The following is a 12,537-nucleotide window of genomic DNA, read 5'->3' as shown; positions in this document are numbered from 1 at the left end:
TTATTCATTTTCAGTGGGTTTTATTTTCCATTTCATGTCATGTATTCTCTGTATTCTCTTTTATATTATTTTCATTATTTTATCCTGTTTTTTGTGTTCATTCTATGCTTATTGGTCATCACTTTGTGCTGCAGTTTACCACGAATGTAAATTATTGTCATTATTGTTACATCATAACAGGATCAGCCAGTTTTGTTCATGTTTTTTTCCCCCTTTCTTCTTCTTCCCAGAATGCATACGTGAACATCAACAGAATCATGTCGGTGGCGAGCCGCCTGGCGGAGGCCGGCCACTACGCCTCCACGCAGATAAAGCAGATCTCCAGTCAGCTGGATCTGGACTGGAAAAGCTTCGCTGCCGCACTCGACGAGCGCTCCACCATCCTCGCCATGTCGTCCGTCTTTCACCAGAAGGCCGAGCAGGTGAGATGGTGCATCGTAACCTATCGCCGTGGCTGAACAGATGGCTGCTGCCGCTCGCTGATTTGGTGTCTAATCTGGGAATCTCTCTGCAGCAGACACATGTCCAGAATGTAAATGTCACTTCTAGCGTCTGATTATATTTAATAGATCAAACTGCTCCGCTGCTGATTCTTGGAAGGTTGACATGGCAACAGATGGGCCTTGTTTGATTCCTGCTGGGCCCTTGATATCAGCTCCAAGTGTACATTTTGAGACAGCCCGAGATGAGAGAGAGAGAGAGAGAGAGAGAGAGAGAGAGAGAGAGAGAGAGAGAGAGAGAGAGAGAGAGAGAGAGAGAGAGAGAGAGAGAGAGATGGGATTGGCTGAGATTGAGCCGAATGAGAAACAAAAAGAGACACAAGCAAAAGCAAACTGGCAAAACTCAAGAGAGCATCAGAGAGAGATGTGGCGGCTGTCCTCATGAACCCGGTCAGTGAAGTACCTCAAAACTAGCAACACGCTGCCGTCTGGAGCTCACAGTGTTCCTGAGTCCATCTCCTCCTCGTGATATCTCAGCAACGTCTTGAGGAAAATGGCACACGCGATGAACTGATTAGAATTTTGTGGCCAAAGGTCACTGTTATCTCACAAAAGACATTTCTTTGGGCATGACTCAGTAATTCATGTGCTAGTTATGATGATGAAATGATTTGGACAGACGTGGATGTAATCTGCAGCCTGACTGGTTGGTGATTCTATTTTCATCTTTTGATCCAAACTTGATATTTAGGTTTCTACCAGGGATCTAAGTTCATGAACGCATTCGGGCTGTACAGCTGCAAAGCTGCATCCATAACGTTGACATTCAAATTATTATTATTAACTTACAGAAATATTGAATGCAATAGTCCACAACTAGTCAGAGCCCAAACCTCAACAAAGGGCCCAGAGTGCCGAGCTGTTAGATTAGCAACTGTAATGTGGGGAAAAAAGAGTCCGCATTACATTCTACAGTATTCTATCCACATGTTCAGTCTTTTGAGATTCATTTTCATGTGAATACAGACTTTGCATGACTTCCTGTGTGCGCCTGCGTCTCTCCCTCAGTTCCTGTCGGAGGTGGAGGCCTGGTGTAAAGTCTGCAATGAGGGAGGGTTACCGTCCGAGATGCAGGAGCTGGAAATCGCCATCCACCGCCACCAGAGCCTGTACGAGCAGGTCACACAGGCCTACACCGAGGTAAACCCACAGCACGGCTGAGATCTACTGATCATCTGCTGCCGCCGGAGCCTTGACGACGAGGCCACGAAGGCTTCAGCCGGCATCATACCCCGAGCTGATTTAACTTGACACTGTAGGCCGCGTTACCTCCGTTACCACCTTGTGGTTTCTAAACGGAAGTTACGACGCCTGGACTTTCAGTTTACCGCTCGCAGCCGCCTCTCTGTGAATGTTCTGAGAAGTCATTTTCTGTCTTTGCTCCATTATGAATGTGTATTTTGTTGTTATTGAATGTGCAGTGTTAGCCCAATGTATGCTGTGAAAAGATAAGTCCACGTATATATTTACACACACACACACACACACACACAAGGCTCCGAGCAGAGGCTCAGAACGACCGCGGTTAGGTTTGGCAAGCTGTGACAGCAATTTACAGTGAGAGCGCTGCAAAAAGTGACACGCTGTAAGACTGGCGAGTGGGTTTTTATCCTGTCCTCTTGACTTGAAGCGCTTATTTAACGAGGTGTCGGAGTGTTGACAGCCTTCCTTGTTAGGATAACGGAAACTCTGTGACACAAAATACAACTGTAAGCAGAAGCTCCTCTTGTTACAACATGGTGTTCTCTGTTCTGTGACTGCAAACATCTGAAAAGCAGAGAAGATGAAGATGCAGGTGTCTCTGCCAGGTGTGTGTGTGTGTGTGTGTGCTGTCGCTTTAAGTGTGTGTAATCTCTGTGGAGTGTTTGTTTCATCGCTGGTTCAAAAGAACAAACCGCCTCATGGCGTTGTTCCTCCTGAGCGAGGCCTCAGCATGCAGTGGAACTTTAACGATAGTTTTCCCTCTGGCGTCTCGCGATGTGAATCCTCTTCATGTCCTGCAGTTTAGCAGCTCAGGAGCCCGTAACATCGACAGCAAAGGCCTCAAATAACAGAGAACAATTAGTGGATGAGACGTATATTTCATAAAACACACAGAAGGGGAGACACTATAGGTGAATAGGTAAAAACAGATATCGCCATGACACGTCTCAAGTTTCTTATTGATCTTAAGACAATCATTTTTTGAATCACAAGTTTCCTGAGAAGTCATGTTAAGTATGCAAATAATGCATTGTCTTATTTAATATGTGCTTTTTTGCATGCATTTCCACAACAGAACATTGGGTGAAGACACTGTTTGTTGCATATTAGAGTCAAAGGTTTTTACTGAGGGGAATTTTGGATATCTCTTTATATCTCTCCATAAAACAAGTCATTTTCTCCATGTTTGTAGTTCTAACATGTTGCATCAATGAGTGTCTGAATGCTGTGTGAAGGCATTCAGGATGGAAAATAAACACGAGGGTGTAAAGAGACACACAGGACTCATTTCGTGCAGAAAGGAAACGGGTCACTGCTCGCCTGTGCCGCTGAGGTTTCGGCGTATAATTTATCAATCAACAGTAAGAAGAGGAATGCTGATTTTGAAAGTGTATGTTTGTAGCGGGGAGCAGATGGAAACCGAGAAGAAGAGTTTCTTTATAAAAAGCACAAGACCTGTTGTGATCTGTGTGATGTCTCTGTGACTTCCCTGTCTGTGTGTCCAGGTGAGTCAGGACGGTAAAGCCCTGTTGGACGTCCTCCAGAGGCCTCTGGGTCCCGGCAACTCTGAGTCGCTGACGGCCACTGCGAATTACTCCAAAGCGGTGAGTGCTTTTGGGCTCGCTTCGGGCTTCTTCCGCCATCGAGTTAAAAAAAGAGATGCGTCTTTAAAAGTAACTTTGGCATCTGCATGTTGCCTCCCTCTTTCTCTCTTTCCTCGTCCCCTCTTCTGATCTCTCCATCTCTTCACTCTGGCACGTTGTGGAAATCTGCTCACTATTCAGCCACGATATTAAAACTCTTTGAGATAACGCCACGCTACGCTTTCTCTGCTCCGACACAAACAAAAGTGTTTCCACCAGCAACACGTCACCTCGGGAGATTTCAGAACAAAACTTCTCCTTGAGCGAAATCCTTCCCATAATGTTGTCAGACACTTATAATAACAATCTGAGTACATGTGACCGTGAGGAGTTCCCCCGAGCGATGACACTGCCGTCTGCAGCGTTCTCCCTCAAGACTGTAAACATGAATCACTTAGACACAAACACATGGGCGAACAGGCTCCAGGTTGAAACAAAGTCATTGCCTTTCAAGTATTTTATATCAAATCAAAATGTAATCGAATGAATTGAAAAGTGTAGTTTGTGTTATTTCTCAGGTTCACTGCATCCTGGACGTGGTTCACGAGGTTCTCCACCATCAGCGGCGTCTGGAGAATATTTGGCAGCATCGAAAGGTCCGACTGCACCAGAGACTGCAGCTGTGTGTGTTCCAGCAAGATGTCCAGCAGGTGCACACACACACACGCACACACACACGCACACACACACACACACACACACACACACACACACACAGACAGACAAGTGGGGATCTCTGAAATGACAACTTTTAAGGGGCCGAGGAAAACGACAGTCTGACCTTTTCTTGCAGTTTTGAGTGATTTGATAGTTTTACTCACCCACGAGGTGAGAGAATGATGTCACACCACAGTGGAGCGTGTCATCTTATACGTAAGCGTGAGATCAATGTGATGATGAACTCTGCTGAGCACATCCGATGACTGGTTCATTTATCTCCGCTGTGCTCTCGTCTCAGCTAAATGTGTGTAATGTGAAAGAATTCCCGAGATCAGACGCTCCTGTTTGACTAACTAGCGGACTGTGTGGTTCTGGAAAGGTTTCAGAGATATTCGGGAGCTGAAATGAAACATTACTGTGTTTTATGAAGGATATTCGGTGGGGGAGCAGGAGGATTTGTTTGTTGCATTACTTTCTTTAATGTGATTATGGGTCTGACAGCAGTGCAGTCGGAATGAGGCATCGCCAACACCTCTGGAGTCTCAGTGGAGACGTGCCTCCGTTGATGTCTGTGAAGTGGATCTTATTCGTTTCCTATGGAGAGCAGGAGATCCGTCTTCACGTTGCATTATGGATGCGGCTCGCCGAGTTGTCTGAGGACTCGCCGTATCTGAATTTGCATAATCATGACTGGACTTCAACTCGATGCAAATTAGTTCTGTTCATCGCCAGGCAGCGAGCTCACGAAACTCAGATCAAATTAGGCAACGCTGATCAAATATGAATCAAGATTCTGATACTTTGCTATTTCTCACCTGAAGAGAAGCCGAGAGCAAAACTTTGCTCCCCTCTCGTCTTAAAATAGTCCTAAATTGATGCTAAAGTACTTCCTTGTTTTAATGTATTTTTGACCAATCAGCGACGCTCATCCCTGCAAACCCCGCTCAGAAAGTTCCTGTACTTTCAGAAGGTACTACCCCTCGACTAGGGCCTTTTTGGGGGCTATATTGTCCCCTAAACATAATTCAGACCGTGTCCTTGCAGTTGAAAGGCGATGAGTTCCTCAAAATGTTCCCAGTCCCCTGGGGAAAGTTCCTGCGGTCAACAAGGGCAATTAAATCAATGGAAAAAGTTACTTCTTCAGTAACTAGGGGAGGTCAGGAGGACACACACAAGCAACTGTGACTGAAGCATGTATAAATGAATGGCTCCAGGGAGAGAGAGAGGATCGGGGCATCAGGCGGACTACAAAGATGGATGCTGAGCATTGGCCGCCATGCAAACATTTCTCTGTGACCCGAGAGAGAGAGAGAGAGAGAGAGAGAGAGAGAGAGAGAGTGTGAGGGAGGTAGAAAGACAAAGAGCAAATGGAGAGTGGAGGGGAGATTGTATCAGTAGGTTATAAATTCATTGAAAACTGAGCTTTGCCAACTGCACTCGTCATGCGTCAGTTTCTATGAGACCCGAGAGAGAGAGGGCGAGAGGCACACACAGAGAGCGAGACAAGGAGCAAGTGAGAGAGTAAGCTCATACCGATAGTCCATAAATCACTGGAAACAGGGCCATTCCAGCCAGAGAGGTAACGCTGCGGGATATATGCGACCCCAGAGAGGAAGCGGCCGAGATGCAGAACGCAAAGGCTGAACGAGAACATATTAGGTGTGTGGTTTTATTTGGCAGTTTTAGCTGCAACGATAGTCCCAGCCGCAGTCAGCGCGCTTCGGCTTGCGTGCGTTAACTCGTCACCTTTCGCCGACCTCTTTGCGGCTCCAGCTGGACCGACGACACTGCGCTGACGTCACGGATGACGACATGGCTCGTCCCTTCAAAGCCCTGAGAAGTGCTCTGAGATGCCAGTGGTGGGATCAAGTTGAAGTACCGATACCACGATGTATAAGTCGTCAATTACGAGTAAAAGTCATAATGACCAAAACAAGTACCATCAATACAGCAGTTATACAACAAAGCAAGGGATGGAGTCGTCTGCCAAGTACTTCAGTGTTGATGTTTGCACGAGTCTAATGGCAGAATATTCAGCATCCAGCTCTTCACAGCTGCAGTGACCTACATTTCCCACGCAGATCATGAAGGTTTCATCCGTTCCATTCTTAATTCATGAGGTCTGAGACCATTTTGTACCGCTGATCTGTGTGCTCGCTGGCAAGGAAAAGAAAAAGAAAAAAAGGGGCGAAGCAAGTGTGTTAGGAGATGACGTGAAGGCGATCTTCTCTTCTCATCCAGGTGATGGACTGGATAGAAAACCACGGCGAGGCTTTCCTCAGCAAACACACCGGAGTCGGGAAGTCCCTTCACAGAGCCCGAGCCCTGCAGAAAAGACACGACGACTTTGAAGACGTAGCTCAGGTGAGTCTCGACCGTCCACGTGGGTTTACGTCCAAGAACTGTAATGAAGACTTTCACTTCCCCAATGAGAGTGACACACACGCCACTGAATCAATGGTTACGGCTAGATATGAGCTGACACCAAAGAGCAACACTTTGACTGTTGTACTTCTCACTGTGTCATGCTTTCATTGTTGCATTCGAAATTCTGAATGCAAACTTGTCCAAAAAGGTGCAGTTTTATCCCCAAATTATGATTTTGTCACCGTCTTATATCAGGAATACGGAAGCCCTGAGAGGCAAGTGAGCAAATAAAATAATCTGGTCGTCTGATCTAAATGGTTTTCTGAAGGTGAAAAAAAGTTTTGCCTGGATAATATTTAAGTTACTTTTAAAAAATCAATAAAAAAAGGTTTTGCCACAAATATTTATCTAACTTACTTGTTTTCACCGGGAAATCAGGCGAAATATAATTGTTTTGCAGCTGAAAATGTCCCTTTTTTGTGTTTGTTGTTGTAATACTCATTTCAACCACAAGAGGCTGAAGTGCACCACTATCCCGAAATGTCATATATATATATATATATATATATAAACCCGTTTTTTTCTGCTGTTTTACATTGTCAACATAAAACAGAAAAGGTCCACTCCTATCGTGATAATTTTTAAGTAGTTTGTTTTGATCAAATGTTTATTCGCTTCCCTTGCAAACATCTGTAAATGATCTTCCTTGATTAATCCCAAATTTTTCAAAACCACTATGCCTGTTGGCGGCGGGAAGCACGAAAACAGGCCTCTGTACGGAACCATGTGTGGTCACCGGGCTTTTCCTGAAGGATCTGCAGAAGATGTTATCCATTCCTGGATTTCATTCCAGTGTTACGGTCTATCGTGTAAGAAACGCTGGACCTGGAGTTGTGCTCATAAAGATGAAAACAAAACAAAAGAAACATGTGGAAGCTCTCAGTAGAGATTTCAAAAGAACTAAATGTGAGTGGAAACGTGGCTTGTGTTTAACGTCAGTGCTGCAATTGAAATGGTTTGAACATTTGCTCAAGTAAAAGAAAAGTAGACGCTACAGAACAAACAGCAGTGCCCTCTGTGTCTTCCATCCTCAAGTTGAGTTCCAGTGTAAGAAAGGCTGCACCTGGAACTGGACTTTGGAGTCAGTTCTGATTCACCAAAGTCACACAGGAACAAAAACACAAAGTCACTGATCGAGGCAGCGGCACACCAGCAACTCCCATGTTGTGTGAGGTAAAAATCACTGTTTCTGTGAACGGAGTCTTGTGGCTTTGAAGACATCCTACATGCATATGGAAGGTCTGTCTGACTGCATCTGAATATAATGCACACTTAAACTGATATTGATTATTTTATGTGTCTACAATACGTCCACAGCAGTGCATTACTTTGCTCCTGTTTGTTTCTCCAAACTCCATCGACCGTAGGTATTAATACACTGACTATGGAGCAGAACCTCATATAACCGCACTTAAAAACATCATAACTATCCCTTTAAACTGTGCAACATTTGCTGCTCAGCACTATGCACCACAGTCAGTCGTGGCTGCTTATAGAAGCACACACAGAGAAGTATTGGTTCAAATGTGGAAGCCTTGAGGGGCTTTGGAGTGAAAAAAGAAAAGCATAATGTGGTTTATGACACGCACTGCCGTCTCAAATCACAGAACGGTAACGCAGGTGTCCAATCAGAATCCACGATAAATGATTCTCTACTTTTGTTTGGTGGAGGTTCAGTAATGTGATAATCCTACATGGATTGTGTGTAAATCCTATGAAGAGCATATATATGTGTAATCTCATGTTTACACTCTGGATTAGGATTAACCTCCATAAACTGCTGGATCAGCATTATTTGGGTCAGGCGCTCTCTCTTCTTTTTTTCCTCCTCATTAGCATATTCATGCCGTTTGTGGTGTGGCCATGTTGGCCATGTTCCCAGATGGCGACGGCGAAATTTATATCCAGTCTTTCATTAAAACAAACAGCATTTGTGAAGCATAACGTCACATTGATATTTATTTACGTATTGATTTTATTCACCATTTCATTCATTCATTCATGTCTTGGTCTTACACCACATTCAGTGTCAGGGATGATTCTGCTTTCCCGTCGTCGCACTGCTGTAATCCTCACCCTGAACCTAACCGTGCAGTGAAGAGTAATAATCTCCTGTAAATTATAATCTGTATCTTCTCACGAATCCCTCTGAAATGGGAAATGTCCAGACGGTAGACGTTCACCCAAACTCATATTCTTGAATAATTGGGATCATAACACAACATTTCTTCAGTCTAGCACCACACCCACATGTAATCTATTTCCTGTCGTGAAATATGACTGAGATAATCTCTCATGTTTGCCAGAATAGGCGACACTAATCCATTCTGTCCTCCTGATGAATGCCGAGAGCTGTAACTCTCAGACAGGATTTAGTCCCTTTTTTGGTGAAGATAGAGGTAGAAACGGGAAACCTCGCTCTGTTGATTCACAGAAACTAGAATTAACATTTTAATATGATGTGATCCATGTGTGTGTGTGTGTGTGTGTGTGTGTGTGTGTGTGTGTGTGTGTGCCTGGGCCGGAGTTATCCCTGTGCTGTGCAGCATTTGTTTTTTCGGTGTAGCCATCATCGAAAAAAATATTGTATTGATGATGTTAAAGTTACGGAAGCCCTGATAGGCAAATGAAAAAAAAAGTCTGTCTGTTTATGACCTAAGAACAGGTTGAAAAAAGGTTTTGCTCAGATTTTTTTTTCATCATGTAAATTAAAACTCACCTGGCAGAAAATATGAATAATTTTACTCCCATTTAGACTGTGGGATGATGGCGCCTTTCAGCCTCTAGTGGCCGGAATGAGTATTACAAAAACACACTTTTTAGCACTTTTTGTGTCTTGGAACTGAAGAACTGTATTGTCCATGGCCATGGTATGAGACTAAGCTTATCCAGATATTGATGATGATGATGATGATGATGGTGATGATGAAGGTCCCTCCTTCCCCCTTCTCAGAACACGTACACTAATGCAGACAAGCTGCTGGAGGCCGCGGAGCAGCTGGCTCAGACGGGCGAGTGCGACCCCGAGGAAATCTACAAGGCGGCCCGGCACCTGGAAGTCCGAATCCAGGACTTTGTCCGCCGAGTCGAGCACAGGAAGCTGCTGCTCGACATGTCTGTCTCCTTCCACACACACACCAAGGAGGTGGGCCACACACACACACACACACACACAGAAAGGGAACACATTCTCAGACATCCTGCTGCTGCTGCCTGAGAGTTATCTAATTTAATTATTAATCCGTCATTAACCACCGAGACTCTGGTATGTGATAATTGCAAGTTTGAGTCCCAGTAGGACAAAACGCTTCCTCTGCTACAATTAGTGGCACCGTAGTGTGTCATGTTTAGTTCTTAGTGTTGTTTTCTGTATCCAGTATTTTCAGATCTGTGCTAATGGTTTGATCACACTTACACTAACCTGCCCGTCTGTCTGTCTGTCTGTCTGTCTGTCTGTCTGTCTGTCTGTCTGTCTGTCTGTCTGTCTGTCTGTCTGTCTGTCTGTCTGTCTGTCTGTGTGTCCAGCTGTGGTCGTGGATGGAGGAGCTGCAGAAGCAGCTGTTGGACGAAGTGTGCTGCGACTCGGTGGATTCGGTCCAGAGCCTGATCCAGCAGTTTCAGCAGCAGCAGACGGCCACGCTGGAGGCAACGCTCAACGTGATTAAAGAGGGAGAGGAGTTGATGCAGCAGCTCAGGTAATAATTCGATTCCCATAGTTATTCCTGATGGTGTTTTTGAGAGGCCCAGGTAATGACATCAATATTCATAATGTTATTAAAGTGGAAGATGGATTAATGCAGCAGCTCAGGTAACAATATTCATACTTAAAATGTCATTAAAAAGTCAATTTCATTTAGCCACTCAGGGAAGACGGATAATAATTACCATATTGGCACAAAGACTGTATGATTTATGTGTTTGTTTTCTTCTGAGTCGGCCTCTCTGTGTCTCTGCCTCTTACTCTTATTTGTGTTTGTGCTGGTTGTGAGGGAAAGTACTTGTTACTCTACTAGCTGTCGTGTGAATGCTGATTGACCTGTATGCTTTAGCTTGTCATGATTTTTCATGATGCTCTTGTGTTCGGGCCTCTAAAGTCTCCTCTCTGTCTCTCTGTCCACAGAGATGCAGCCATGTCGACCAATAAGACGCCTCACTGCAGTTCCATCGCGCACATCCAGGGGGTGCTGCAGCAGCTGGACGAGGCCCAGGGCCAGATGGAGGAGCTGTTCCACGAACGCAAAATCAAGCTGGACATCTTCCTCCAGCTACGCATATTTGAGCAGTACACTATAGAGGTAAGAGGGCATGAGCGTGTGCTGGTTCGGTATCAAAGTGGACTCACGCAGGCACTCGGGGCTGCTGTGGCGTACAGCAGGGCTCTGCTCTAGGTCCCCCGTTGGTCTCCGTCTTAGGGCCCCGACACATTGTTTCCGTTCCTGCAGGTCACAGCGGAGTTGGACGCCTGGAACGAGGATCTGTCTCGCCAGCTGAGCGACGTCGGCCGCTCGGGCGGCAGCGGCAGCGGCAGCGGAGGAGCCTCCTCCGGCAGCGCAGAGGACATCGGCCTGGCGGAGCAGCGACTGAAGCGCCACGCAGAGAGGAAGGCGGCCATGAACAACATGACCTACGAAGTGATGCAGCAGGGTCAAGACCTGCACCAGTACATCATGGAGGTCCAGGCTTCAGGTAGAGCACACACAAACACAGCGTTGCTCTGTGAGGAAGGAAATGGGTTAACGAAGAGACAGAAATGCTCAGAATAGATTATATATATATATATTTAATATATATATATTTAATATATATATATATTTAATATATATATATATTAAATTGTCACATTTTTATTATATATTGTGTGCTGTACAGAGTTGCCAAACATTAACATTTCCAGTTTGGTATGGTCGTAGAACGTCTATATGAGCATTTGAAAATGAATTTAAATTTGTACTCTTGGAAAAGTACAATGCTACTGTATCATTTTGACAAAGTCCCCTCTGGGCTTCCATACAGAGAAGCCCTCTTGTGTGCTTTAGAATTAGCACGCACAGATGACTTCCCAGCATGCCCTTGTGGTTTGCTCCGCACCGGAGTTCACTCCCGGCATCGTTGTGCATCTACTGCGCTTCCCAAGTGACCGAATGTGAGCTTTCACTGAGCAGAAGGAAAAAACACACACAGCCATGCGGTAAACGGTGTACTTCTGTAAACTGCTGCCAGGCCGACATACTTTTTAGCACTTTTATGGGATTCATTGGCGTTCGCACATGTGATCCCGTTGCCTGCTGAGCAGCCACATCTGGATTTACAGCTGCGACGAAGAAGAGAGGGAGCGCCGATGCTCTGGCAGCACCGTGAACTGTGATCCCACTGAGAAGCGTGATGTGTGGAATTTAGGTTAAATAATCATCACACAACAATCCTCTTACTGTGTGCGTGTGTGTGTGTGTGTGTGTGTGTGTGCGTGTGTGTGTGTGTGTGTGTGTGTGTGTGTGTGTGTGTGTGAGAGAGGAGGTCAGTGCCTTAGTCACACTGCCCCCTGCAGTGATAAATCTCTCTCACCCACAAACACACTCTCTCTTAGCGCCACACTTGTCTTTTATTCAGTGTGTCAACTGATCAAACATCTGCAGCTCAAGCACGAACATTATGTCATATTAATAAAGTAATCAGCTCCAAAGGAAAGTATGAATCTGTAATATTATAACCTAAAAATATCAAATCAATGTTGAATGAAACTAGAAAGCAGAGGCTTGTCCTCTCTGTCATAACTGTTTTTTTCCACCTTGTGTGACATTAACGACACACACCTGTCAGAAACCCTAAAGACGCCTTGTTTTAGGACGTCTGTCCTTTCATGTGTCCTCCTGCATGAAACACCAAAGAAGCGAGAGTCAGGGCTCGTGAAGGACGTTCAGAGATGGACTTTAGGAAATGAACGCCAGGGTCGTATTTTCAGAAACCTTTTTGTTATATTTGATGAAATTCTCTTTACATTGTGACTTCAATCAGTCAATCAATTGCTCAACAACATCTGGTATCTGTGGCTGCTGTAGTGATAAGCCTGTCCTGTAATTTCCTGTGGACCAAAATACGAACAAAAG

General features: G+C 45.1%; 1 protein-coding gene across 3 annotated transcripts in view; it reads left to right on the top strand.

Annotated features, from left to right (window-relative positions):
* Positions 1-12,537, top strand: part of kalrna (kalirin RhoGEF kinase a) — a gene marked incomplete at its 5' end in the record, with an annotated part of 96,997 nt that overhangs the window by 32,776 nt on the left and 51,684 nt on the right. For all 3 annotated transcript variants that reach the window (XM_079276714.1, XM_079276713.1, XM_079276715.1), the window contains 9 exons: positions 231-422; positions 1,509-1,640; positions 3,209-3,307; positions 3,865-3,996; positions 6,248-6,370; positions 9,387-9,578; positions 9,959-10,128; positions 10,554-10,728; positions 10,876-11,119. In XM_079276714.1, coding sequence (XP_079132840.1) covers positions 231-422; positions 1,509-1,640; positions 3,209-3,307; positions 3,865-3,996; positions 6,248-6,370; positions 9,387-9,578; positions 9,959-10,128; positions 10,554-10,728; positions 10,876-11,119 — 1,459 coding nt within the window. The remainder of the gene's footprint in view (positions 1-230; positions 423-1,508; positions 1,641-3,208; positions 3,308-3,864; positions 3,997-6,247; positions 6,371-9,386; positions 9,579-9,958; positions 10,129-10,553; positions 10,729-10,875; positions 11,120-12,537) is intronic.

This window comes from Melanostigma gelatinosum (genome assembly GCF_949748355.1).
Source record: "Melanostigma gelatinosum genome assembly, chromosome: 10".
NCBI lineage: Eukaryota > Metazoa > Chordata > Actinopteri > Perciformes > Zoarcidae > Melanostigma > Melanostigma gelatinosum.
Note: the sequence above shows the minus strand (reverse complement) of the source record. Positions and strands in the feature narration are given on the sequence as shown.